Source organism: Grus americana, chromosome 1 (assembly GCF_028858705.1).
Source record: "Grus americana isolate bGruAme1 chromosome 1, bGruAme1.mat, whole genome shotgun sequence".
Lineage (NCBI taxonomy): Eukaryota > Metazoa > Chordata > Aves > Gruiformes > Gruidae > Grus > Grus americana.
The window spans coordinates 136,285,928-136,299,133 of NC_072852.1; the positions used below are offsets into that span (position 1 = coordinate 136,285,928).

Sequence of the window (13,206 nt, forward strand, 5' to 3'; positions counted from 1 at the left end):
TGATGATAGCAAATAAAGCAATGTCCAGTTTTCTGTATAATTATCTGAACAGACCAGATATAATGGTATTATCCAAATGCTGCTGATGAAAAAATGTACATCTCAATGTGAGGACCATCAACTGCGCTGCCATGCAGTTGGGAAAGTGAGTCAAATTCAGTACATATATACAAATTGGTTTAGATCTGTCCACTCTAAGTATCATTGCTTAGACAATTCAAAGTGATAGGTATGTGAACCGGGCCATTGTTACTGTTGCAGGAGCCATAAACAGAATCAGAATGATCTCAGGAAAGAAGTACCGACGGGTACACCGGACAGGACGGGTTCGCACCACCGCCTCTATGAGGGGCCGGCGGCTACATGGGGCCGCCCCCTCCCCGAAGGAGACAGTTGCGCTGCCGGGGACCCACGGCCGCCCTCGGGGAGACGGACCCCCCGCCGGCGCCTCCCCGCAGCCCCACAAGATGGCGCAGTGGGACCGGGGAGGGTCCAAGCGGAAGCGGCGGGAGGAAGCTCCGCTCGCTGTGCCGTACCGCACCGCACCGCGCTTGTCCTCGCCGGAAGGGAGGGAAGAAGCACTGAAGGCGGCTCCGCTCGGCTCCCCTTGCCCACCGGAGCCCCAGGCTGCCCGGGTGGGTGCGGGGACGGCGGTGCCCCTGCGCAGGCTACGGCCCAGGCCTCCTGCCTCGCTGGGCCGCGGCGGGACGGCTGAGGGAGGGGCACCCGGGGCGAGCGGTGGCGTGAGCGGGAAAGCAAACGGCTCGGAAGGGAGTTTTGCTTTCGGCGCCCGGGCGCTTGACGGGGCCGAGAGGTGGTGTTTATGGCACGCACATCGGCTGTAGGGGCTCAAGGGCTTTTCCTTTCCTCTGCAAAATGTCGGCCTCCGTCCTGAGCGGTGCGGGAGTTCGGGCGAGAGGGGTCCTCCGTGTGCTGGGGGTTGGGGCCGGGGTGAGCCTGGGCGTAAGGGCTTGTTTTCCTGTTAGCCCTTAGATTTAATTGTTTGCCCTATTTGGCAGAGGTGAGGGCTGTTTGTCGGTTTTGTGATCCTTAAAGTCACTGACCAGAGTCTGGGCACGGCATCCGGGAGACCAGGAAATGAATTTTGCCTTCAAAAGCAATAGCCTGGAAGTTTCATCCTTTTACTCGTTTATGACTAAACTGACAAGCCGTATATGAAGCATAAGCTAAGTGGGGCCACTAATAATTGCACAGCACTTCACTTTTGACCTCTGATTTTTGGCCCGAATAGCTTTTGGGTTTGTGTCCTCAATCTCAGAGAAGACAGACCCTCTCTTTAGGAGCAGCAGAGGATTACACTGTCAGAGGCTCTGCTCAGGTCAAAAGAGCCGTAATACATATACAAAGCATCTGCGTGCTTTGTTTGCAGGTCTAGTGGTTAAATGTGGATTGTCCCTGCATTGAACTAATTTTCTCTTGTGTGTAATTTGTTTCCCTTCCATTTGCAGGAATTACTACTACTGGTGTAAGGACACTGGTGTGAAGACATCATAGTGATAGGTAGGTCTTCGCAGCTCAACTGAGTCTCCTGTTGGGATGACAGCCAGCCATAACTGTATCCTAAGCGCTGGACAGTGTATTTACAGCCGTTCACAAATAAGAATGCGTTGTATAGTGTTGAGAATTTTTACCCTTTCTTCTTTTTAATGGAAATACTTGTACTGCCAACTGTCCCGGCAATCACAGGCTTAAATTGCTGTGTGACTGTAACTAGGGCACTTTGGTATTAAAGTTAACGTCGTACACCAGCAATGCACAGTATTAGTCTGAAGCAGAGAGTGTCAAAACACTTTTCAGACATTTCCCTCTTCTGGTGGTAATTCTGCACCAAGAGTAAGCATTAGAAGTGTAAAATGAAATAAATGTTTGTGGGAAGATGCACACTGTTGATGTTGTTACATGGCATGTTTTTCTTACTGAACTCTTCAGATATTTTTTAAAAGCACATAGTAGAGTTCAAATTACACAGTGCAAATTCATGTTTAACATCTTAAATTGAGAAACATACTGCCATGGGTTGTTCTGGAAAGACTTAGTATTCATGGGTTCAGAGAAATGATACATTCTGGCTTTAAATGCCAAAAACAGTGTGGAGCTGAAAAAACGTATCTGAACTACCACTTGCTGAAACCGGGAGGAATGTACCTAGAAAAGTAATTCCTGTATGCATACTCTGGTGTTAATATTTTACTGAGTGTTCCTTACGACCCATTGCCAGAAACTGGATACTGAGTTAGGGACGTCTAGCCTGACTGAAGAACGCTAAAGGACCAGGGACAAAAGCAGCAGTGGGCAAAGCATGTGGTCAGTTGTCTGTTGTTTTGGGCATTTCTGATTTAAACATAGTTTGTGTTTTCAGAAAAGCTTTACACAAATGTTTTTCATTGAAATCTGAATTTATTGACATTTCACCTTCCTATAATAACATTTTATATTTTAATACCATGCAACAGGTTAGTTAATCTTGTGCTCATCGGTATTCTGAATAAAAGTCAAACCCTCCTTAATCCCGTGTTGGTAGGTCTTTCTGAGCTGTACCTGTCACCCCCAGTATGGCAGCCATGTGGCAGCACAACAGCCAACACACCACTAGAGGGTTTTGCTCACAGGGTATGAATTACATTACCAAGTTTTAAAAAACAGTATTTCATCATTGTGTCTTGCAGTATGACAGACATTGTCTCAACTTCCTTTAACTCCAGTGGAATTAAATGCTGTCATTGCTTTGATCAGATTTATTTATTTTCACTAATGCTTACTTGCCTCAATTTGGTATGGAGACAGGCATATTTTGGTGAAAAGGCGTACATCCATATTTAATTATCAATGGGGAAATATTTTAAAACTGAGAAAAGTAAGTAATAACTTTTATAAAAAAATAACTTTTCCATCATTAATGGTCAGCATAGGCAAACAAATCTCCTGATTTTAAATTTTACATTTTCTGGTGAGTTTCATATGTTCAGTTGCTTCTATATTTTATTTTTTAAAAAATATAAATTATAGAAGTAGAGTGATGATATTTATTTTCTGCTTCTTGTCATGTTTCATATTTTATGTAGTTTGGAAGAGTAATTCAGCTGAAAATAAAACAAACTCATTCTTTAATTTAGGGTTGCAACTTGCAACATTGTTATGCTCTGCTTTATATTTGTTGTCTCATGTTTCATTTATGAAAATAATTGAAGTTTCTGTGTTTGGAAAAACAGGTTTTTCATATTTGGTAAACTAAGATAGTTGGATAGTTTTGCCAGGGTTTTTCCCCTCCCCCTTCAGGGAGCATATGTACATGTTGCGTATTAATAATAAAGTCTCCGACTTCACCATTTAGTGCTTTAAAAAGTGTATTTACATTAAGCTCTGAACCTGATTTCTGTATATGCTGAAGCTAGTTCAAAGAATATTTTGTCATGTAGGAGTTAGAGTGACCACGAAAATGAAACGCACATATTTTTTCTGAAGTGGAAAATGGAAGAATTGGCTACCATGGACTTAGGTTTTTAAGTATGAGAAAAAGATACTACAGCAACCTTGACAGTATCCAGATGCATATGGGAAAGGGACAGAAAGTATATTTGTACGTCATGAGAGTGAGATAAAAGTTTTGAAGAGCGCTAGCGTGGGAGATGGGGTGTTTGAAATGAACAAAGAAGGATAGCCCAGGAGTCTTCTATATATGTGTGGGTTTTGAGTGTTACAAGTCACCACGGTGCTTTAGCGACCTCAGGGCTGGGTTTTCTTCTTCCTCCAAGCAGGAAGGTGAGAATACAATGAAGTCTCACACTTTGGTTGCCTGATTCCTGATCCTACAATCCTTTGCTCGCATGAGTCCCATTGATTGCAATGGGGCTGCTCATGTACGTAGGACTTCTTGTAGATGGGTTGGTGTGACCAGGGCATTATGGGTTTAGCTTGGTGTGTGCTTTACAAAGGACAATAATTTGCCTTTGTAGTAGCTGCATGATTTACATTTTCTTTGAACATGGCCTATCCCCATTCTCCTTTCATTTGGTATGACTTGTCTTAAGAGGCAAAAAGTTGCTGTTTAATCAGTATTGTTAAATATGAGGCAGAACACAACTGGTGTATGTACTGTATTCATAGGCATTTTGAAAAATCCTGGTTTCATGCTGGTATAAATCTACAACAGTTTTAAGTGCTGTTTTGGCTATACTCCAGTGTTGCTGGGAACAGCATTTGACCGTGTCTTAGGGGTAGCAATGGCAGTTTAGCGTACTGAATTTCTGTTAGCGTACACTGGTACTCACCTAACATAAAGTTCAAGTTGAAGCTGCGAGCATCAGGAGAAATATGTGGATGAAGCAGCTAACATCTTAGTGTAATAAAATCACTGTCAGGTAGGGAGGGGATTCAGAATCTATCTCAGTGATTCATGCTGGTAAATGACATTGAAAATGATGGTAATTATAAATCCTGCCTGGTGGTTATAGATATATTATTCTCCCTCTCTCCTCCTCCTTTTTCTTTTTTTTTTTTTTTCTTCTCCAGTTGCCCCTCTTCCTTTCACCTTTTCCTCACATTTAAAAAATGTGATTGCAACCTGATTTGGCTTGTTTTCTTTATGGGAGGCAGGATCAGATGTCTGGAAATAAAAGAGAAATAAAGTGAAAGAAGGGATTGTACACAGTTCTAAGTGCACTATAGGTTTAAACAGAAATCTTACTACTTGAATGGAGTCAGGATGGGTTTAATCATTTTATGGTAGTTGCTTTTTTTGTAGCTGTCCCTGTGCAGGCACCACTAATGAGAGAGAACAGTGTGTTTCATTTAAGTTTATGATTTTTGTTTGGCATTAATTTGGAAACTAAAGGTTGTAGAAACATAAAGCATAGGAGAAAATAGAAAAGGGTAATGGGAAAAAAAAGTGTTCAGTCCCAGCATTTTAGGCTGCATTGTGCAGAAGGCTCCCTTTTAACCTTCTTACTGTAGTGAGGAATTTTAAGGAATGGGATTTTTACTGATGCTAATCAAAAACTATAAATAAGAAACTTCAACTAGCCACAACAGAGAAGGGATATTTAATAGCTGTAGGCCATAATACTCAAGTTTAAAAAAAATATATTTGGTGCTTGTGACCATCTTAATACATATATTTTTAATGAATTAAAAAGCTACTGTTTTCTTTTCTAGTTCACCTTGATCACCAGAACAAATTCCACAAGACATGGTAAGCGGTCTTTATGGCTTTCTATGTGACAACTTAGTCTCATTTTACATACAAAATGCACATAAACACTTTTATTGAACTGTCAGTGCAGACGTGTAGAAATTAGATGTGAAAGTATCTAAATTGCTTTGAAAATAGAATTCACATTACAACAGTGAGCGATTTGTCTACTCCTGGGAAGACTCCAGAGACATAACAGGAAAATAACAGAGGACTCTGATCATTTGCCTTAGATTTATAGCTTTTGTTTCCTTGAGGAAATCTCTTATTTCCATTTATTCTGCAGCTGAAAAAGCACAGACATAGAACTAAGTTAGACTTTAAAGTGTTCTTTTCCCTTTTCTACCCCAATGTAAAACATTTCTGTAACTTCTTTTTTAACAGATGTATTTTTAAAATTCAACTGTAAAAGAGGTTTTCAAGGGTTACTTTCAACAAAAAAGCCACAAAAAGTAGTTGGACAGGCACCAGCATCACAGTTCCATCTACATGAACTGGCTTTTTGTCTTCCTTTCCCCTAAATTAACAACTGGAGCTAGTCAGCTAGACAAATCAGCCAGCTGGATTCCAGAGCTTTCAGTAAAGTCATCAAGGCCCTTTTTAGAAACATTTTAGAAGAACTGGAGATATTTTTTGAGCTGTAAAAGAATATGTTGTCTTCTTTGAAAATACATAGAATGTAGGAGATACGTGCTTTTGTCAAGCTTCATGATGTTTCAAAACTGGATTTTTAAGTAGTGGAAAAAATAGACAAAATGTTCTGAAAGTAACCTGTGAACGTATCAGATTTGACAACAGGACGTTCTCATCTGGCTGCTGAAGGATGAGGAGTCACTGTGACATTCTTAAGCAAGAACAGTAAATAAAACATTGTTCATCCCAGCTTTTAGGTGGTTGGATGATTAAGAATGAAGAAATTCCATATGGAAGGCAGATGCTTTGCTTGCACCCACTCATCTTGGGAATAAATCTTCTGAAATGCATGGTCTTGTAGCAGCACAGTGTTGAACCAAGAAGAAAATCAGAACTGAGTTTCGCTTCCATGAATTGTTACTTTTTAGGAAAGGTAATTTGTCTGGACTTTTAAATCACGTAGCTGAGCCCCACAGCCCTTCACAAATAGGGTGCAATTTTTGATCAGAAATTCTTAAGGAATGCAAGTTTGTTGTAGTGGGTTTTCTTTATGTACTCTATTAGCTGGAGGTATGTTGTTTCTGAGAGAGCTTACCAATGACCTTAAAAAAGAGGGTTTATAGATTTAAGAGATTTATAAATCTCTTATGGGATAATGGGCTCAATTTTGCAGAAAGAAAGGAAACATAAGAGTTACAATTATTATTCCAAACTCTCTAGCATTTGCATTATTGCCTGAGAACTAGAAAGTGAAAACAAATGTAAGTAAATGAAATTAACCTCTCTTGATATTGTTAGCATTAAATGGAAAGTATTTCTTAGGTTTGTTTTTTCTGTTTTGTTTTGGGACTTTTTTTCCCAGAAAATCATTCTTTTAAGGCTATGGAATGGTGCCAGTGCAGATCAAAAAAACATGCTTAAAGAAAGATTTTTGTCTTGTATGCCCTTTTTTTTTAAAAAAAACCCAAACACAACACTAATAAAGGACTGTAAATGTCACATTCATCTCTGAAAACCTCAGCTAATCTTGCCATAGTTTTGAGTGTTTTCCAAAACATGGCTTAATTAAAATCTTCCAATTTAAAGTACAGGCATTCTATTTTGGCCTAGATGAAAGATTTTTTTATGGAAAATAAGATGTGGAGGGGAAAGAAAAAAACATTTGCTATTTATTTTACTTGTTCTAGGCTCTAGTTTACTTTATGGCCTTTTCTTAAGATCCTTTATTATCCCCTTTTCTTGAGAGTAGGATGAGGAGGGAGATTAAACAGCCTGTAGGAAGGGGGCTTAAGGCTAGATGGACTGTGGGGCTTTGTCGTTGCTGGTGAAGTCTGAACAGCATGAAACTGTTTTTTCGGGAAAACTAAGATTAGCTGGAAGACAGGAGAAGGTGTGTTACTGTATGGTTCATTCTACAGAACTATTTTTCCGTATTTATCAGTGGTACTTTGTTACCCCTTTTCATATATTGGTTGCTGGTGAGTACAAAAGGGAGATTTACTGGCAGCTTGCACTTTGCTAAATACAGTCTTGTTTTTGATCGAGGCCATGATGGATATATGAACTTGGCTGAATTGCCATTTGACCTTTTCTGAGACACTTATTTTGGCAGGCAGATGGAGGAAATATGTTACTGGATAAAATGAATGCCTTTGTTTAATATGGAGGAATTTTAATCTCTTGTGTTTTCTGTCTGCGGATTTGGAAATCAGGTGTAGGTGTAATATATACACCTTGGAATGATTCAGTTCTTACAACTCACATGAGCAGCTAAGGAATTGTGGAATATATCCACACGGCATAGCCCGTAAAAACAACTGATTCCCACTGTAGTAGCACAAACACTTGGAAAATACCTTCTAGACACTGCAACTTCTCTAATTCCACTGGTAGTTGTGTTGATGAAAAAGCAATCTCTTGTAAGAGTAACGAAGTGTAGTGCACTTGCACTGTGCTAATACTTGTCCTCTTTCAGATCGATATGGTTTATCATAGGAAAAGGATGACTAATGATTAAAAGGCAAACTTTGCACTTGTGTTTACAGTGTTTCTCCCCTGAATTACAGTTTGTTTTCTCTCTTTTCTTTTTTTTTTTTTCTTGTGTGTGTGTTCTTTCCCTCTCCCCCATGTTTTGACCACAGGAAGACACTGAGCCATGGTATTCTCAGCGAGTGTACGCAAAATACTGGAAGCACTATGACTTAGCCATGCGCTGGATGCGTAGGCACCAGAAAGCCTACAGGAAAGCTGTGGAGTCCTTTTATCACCTACCGTGGCATCTTTTTGCAGCTTCTCCAAGTAGCCGCTACTCAGATTGGGATGGGAATGATCTCCCACATACCCAAAACTACTCTTCCAGCTATAGGCCACATGGCAGAGCTCAGTACCATGGGGGAGCTCAGCACTACACAGACACCCACCAAGGGAGGGAGGATGCTGACGGGGACTCCGAAATGGAGGAGGACTCTGAGTCTGAAGGGGAGATAGAATATGACTTGAGTAACATGGAGATCACAGAGGAGCTTCGTCAGTTTTTTGCCCAGACAGAGAGGCACCGGGAAGAACTGCGTAAGTCCATGCTGGTTCCATGTTTTCTGGTATTTGGTGGCCATCACATTGAGTGATGGATGGCTTCAACATTTACAGGTTTTTGTAACAGTTTGCAGAAATAGGTACCGCAAGTGAGCAAGCCAAATAGAATGAAGCAGGCAAAACTGGTGGGTGCACCTAAGTACTGTTCATTAGAAATAAGTGTCAGAAAATGTTTGAAGGTTTTTGGTTAAGAGAAAGAAAAAATTATGATTGCAAAGAGAAAAATAACACACTTGTGTCCAAAAGACAATATTCATCTTCAGTGCTGAAGGAAAAACTCCAGAATTTTTATGGTTAAATCTAGTTAACATGCTATGTGTCTGAGAGAAGAACCCAGAGGAAGTGCTTTACTACATCACTAAACCCTAGAGTAAGCCTCAATTTATTTTATAACACAGAGCAGCCATTTTGTTTGTTATTTTTTGGCTAACCCAACAGTAAAATTTCGCGTCCTTTTTCTTCTCCCCCTGCGTCCCTAGGGTACTCTTTATTCTGTATTATACCATAAGTTTCTCTTTGTTTTGCATCTTGATCTGGACTCAAGTCCTTAAGCAGGGAATATAAGCCAAAGACTTAAGATTTTTCTCAGGTCTTACTCCTCAGAGATATTGGTCATCTTTGTTTCTGTGAAATCCTTAAAAGAAATAAAATATTATGCTGTACTTTATTGACACTTTACTACATATACAAATGTTGCTGGCAAATTTATTATCTGTTTTAAGAAAGCACCATGATAAAAATAACTTTTCCCCCATGACTCCAATAGGAAATACCCAGAATGAATGTTTAATAGAGCTTTCTCTGAAAGAGGGAAATGTTCTAAAACTGCATAATAAAGGCAGTGATTGGCAGGGAGAGATAAAAACTGTGTTATTTTAAGTTCGTTGATCAGAGGGTATCCAGTGAGCTGAAACACTTCAACTTAACTGCACACTTCTCATCAGTATGATGCACAGTTGCTCTGGTTAGCAGAGAAATGTCAGTTAAGGAGCTCAGTGGTGGTACCTGACACGCATCCCTTTTTCATCACGGTTTTGCAGAATCAGCTTGGTGTTCTCTGTTGAAATGTTCCTTTGATGAGGTACAGGACGCTTTAAGATGCTCGGCTACTTCTGGAAATGCATTGCACTTTCTTTGGATTTATTTTGTCCTTATGGTTAGTGGTGTTTAAAGGTGTGCGAGTGATTGATGTGGTATCCTGGAAATTGGGAAATCTGGGCTTAGAAACATTCTCTGTCGCAGATACCCTATATGACCTTGGTATAGCTATTTAATCTCTTCCTGACCCCTCACTGGCTGCTCTTGCTAAAAATATTATTTGATTCTTTATGATGAGCAGGTGAATTGGAAAGAGGTTTGTGACTCAGAATAGAGATTTTACTTTTGTTCCTTCCACCACAGCTGTACTTGGAGCCTTTTGGAGTAATTAGGTCTCTGCTGTGTGCCATGTACTAGCCTAGTTCTAGCTAAGTGTAACTCCATTCGCTTCAGCAGCACTGTTCCAGATCTTTGTGCAAATTTAAGCAGAATGTGGTCTTTAGCTACTACATGCCTCAGTTTCTTTAATAGTTTCCCTGATGAAGTAAGGATGATAATAATAATCATCTGTAAGTCCTCAAAGCATGAAAAAGTAAACAAGTACTTGATTTAATTGAAATTTAAGTATGCCACAGAACTCTTGGATGAACGGTGCTATCTAAATGCTGATTTTGTGAGTAATTAAAAATACAATATGATCTTGTTCAGAAATATTTTTTCTTGTGTGGTGGGGGAAAAGGAAAATAGAATAAATTTTTAATTCTCTTGAAGTTTTTCAAAAGAAGAAACATAGGCAGCAGGAGGAGGGGAAAATCATTGTTTCCCTGATGGTGTGGAAGTGAGCTGGTATGAAGACCACGTTGAAGGCAGTATTGCTCTACTTTAGGAGGGAGTGTTATTAATTTTCCTGGATGCTGTTTGTGAACAAAATGAATTTTAGGGGTTCCTTAAGCTGCGATCCATAATGACACTATGATGTTCTATCTTTCATACTGTGCTGAGGAGTGATTGTTGTTCTGTATTGATGCTCAAGAAGATGAGGATAATGCATCCACAAAAGAAACCTATGATTACTTAAGTTTTTCCTCTCTGATGCCTTTTCTTTTAAATCCCTGGGCTGCCCTACCCCCACCACACACACGTCAGGAGCAGATTTGTAGAGAAACTTGGGCACTATAAAGCTCAGTAATGCCTGAAATTTAGGCATCTATCTCTTGAAGAGACATTTGTAATCTTGAGGTAAGAGTTTTAAATTTTCTCTAAACAGAACAAGAATATTTGGGCATGTCAAAGGGGAATACCAATAGTGACCTTGAGGATCAGTTGAAGTATAAGCTAGCTGTTAGGGAACGTGAAGGGGAAGGCTGTCTCGTGTTTTCTTTCTCTGGCATAAATAAAGGGCTCCAGGTGGGGTTCACAGCCTTTCACCCCTGCACCTTGATATGCACTTGGGAGCAGACACCTGGCTTACTCTTTGAAAATGAATGCTATGCAAGAGTTTGATATATGTTTATTGGCAACTTGCTGAAGTGTGAGACACATGGGAACAGAAGAGCAATGGGACAAATAGAAAGGAGAATTTGGCACATAAGGAAGGGGATACTAGTACAGAGGGTGGAGGTCTGATTGTGAAGGATGAGTTCCATTAGTCTGGTGTTTTTCCAGCCCTGCATAATTAGGAAATACTACACAGCATTGATGGAGCTATTTTGTATTTTGGACATGCATAATGCGTGTCTTGGTTTACCAAGTAAGATATAGTTGGTTCCCACACACGATCCATGTCTCATCAACATGTAGAAGGATAATCAAATGGACTAAAATAAATCCTAGCTGATGACAGACTCTTCACTTCTAATGCCTGCTCTAGAGTCTGCTGGAGATAAACGTGATCACAGACATCAGAGGATAAGATATTGCAAACTTTGAAGACTTAAACAGGCCCGAGATGTAGGCGGGAAAGGCATTTGTGTCTGGATGGTGAAATGCAAGTATTAAACACTAATTGCAAAGAAAATAGTTTCAAAGATAAGAAAGCCATCATGTCAGACTAGCCAGAGAGGAGAACTTCAAGTTTATTTCATATTTAGTAAACTACCACAAACTTGAAAAACAAGCAGATTCCTAACTACTGTAGCGATTTTTTTTTGTTTTGTTTTTTTTTCACAGTGGGCGTTTGCAGTGATTGGCTGACTTGCACAGTAAAGCCTTTGAAACTGGCAAACTCTGAGCCTTGCTGCATGATTTAACACTTCAGCAGTGATACAGTTGCTCACAAACAACCTCTTTTAAAACAACCTTTTTTTTTGCCTTTGAATTCATGTCAAATTCTTACTAGTTTTTTATATTCATGTCATGTGTTGCAGTGAAGTTATGTGTTCCTGGAATGCCCCGAAGTAATTGCGAGCAGAGTTTTACTGAGGCTATATGAGCTCAGACATACTAATGCACTACAAACTTATCTCGTATTCTAGATATACTGTGCATTTGGTTCAAATCCCTTATAGACAGTTTTAATTCTTTCCTCTTCAGATGTTTTTTCATATGCAGTCGTAATTATCTAGTGATTCTATTCTTAGGGGGTTTTCTTGTCAGGTTAGTGTATTATTCTGGTTCTTCATGTAACTGGTGATTCTAATGTACTGTGCTTCTTGAGGGCATTTTTAGTTGCATTTAAAAGTCTTCCCTCTGGCTGTTGAAAAGCATAGTTATTCTTCTGGGTTACCATACCTGTCAGACCTAGGTAGTGTACTGAATTCTCCACACATCTTAGATGTAAAGGACACAATACAGTAAGTTGCCGTTTCATATTTGCAAGAATTAAAGGGCAAAAACCCAAGAAAGGAAGATTCACAAGCCTAACAATTCTGTAAATTGTCTAATTGCACATATTTATTATACTTTTAACTTTAGCCTTTGAAACATGTAGTTTATCCTTATGCAGTTTCTATTTGTTCTCTTTTTCATATAAGAGAGCATGAATATTGTAATTGAGTGAATACAGCATTGGGAGTACATTGAGAACCATTCTGTAGTAGTCAACAGGCAATGAGACAGTGTCCTTTATTTAAAAACAAAGAAAAGCAAGGGAAAGTACCATCATGTCAGTTCATTACTGAAGGATAATAGTCTGTCAATTGTTAATGCTATGACTAGTTTTTTCCATTAAAGCCTCTGTATTGCCCACACATACCCTCCAGCTTTTCCCAAAATAATGTTGTCTCAACTTAAAATTTTCATGCCAGATGGAAGACCTTTAAAAAAAAATGAAAGGAAATGGTGAATGCAGATGTTTGTTTCAAATCTGCTATTGTAGGGTTTTTCCTTCAGGTTTTTTTTTTTTGTCTGAAAGATGACAGTTGCCACTGCCTCTTCCGTGAAGAGAGAGTAATGGAATTTTCCATGTTTTGAAACTTCTTTGAATAGTACCAGATCCATGAAGCTTTTGGTTTTGTTTAAGGTCTATGTGTTTCATTGGAAAATGGACTTTCATGCAGGTTTTTTGCCACCGTGTTTTCCTTCTTTCCTTTGGTTTTGGTAAGTGCTTCTCCCTGTTCTTCACATGTCTTTTTCTCCATCAGACTGTAGTTCAAATTCTTACTTTTGGTCACCAGCATCTTTTTCATTTCTTCTTCCCTACCCTAAACTGTCTAGGCAGTGTGGATGATGACCTTACAAATGTCTGCTCAACTTCCTTGGCTTTGTCAGCCTGTCACCTGAACTTTTCCCACTAT

At 39.6% G+C, this 13,206-nt stretch overlaps 1 protein-coding gene across 3 annotated transcripts in view; it reads left to right on the forward strand.

Annotated features, from left to right (window-relative positions):
- Positions 1-511: 511 nt before the first annotated feature.
- Positions 512-13,206, forward strand: part of GEMIN8 (gem nuclear organelle associated protein 8) — a 33,403-nt gene continuing 20,708 nt past the window's right edge. For 2 of the 3 annotated variants that reach the window (XM_054812768.1, XM_054812769.1), the window contains exons 1-4: positions 512-635; positions 1,470-1,521; positions 5,173-5,209; positions 7,984-8,410. In XM_054812768.1, coding sequence (XP_054668743.1) covers positions 5,207-5,209; positions 7,984-8,410 — 430 coding nt within the window. In that variant the 5' untranslated portion in view covers positions 512-635; positions 1,470-1,521; positions 5,173-5,206. Of the gene's footprint in view, positions 636-1,469; positions 1,522-5,172; positions 5,210-6,092; positions 6,276-7,983; positions 8,411-13,206 lie in introns of all 3 variants that reach the window. The other variant, XM_054812767.1, reaches the window with a different exon arrangement.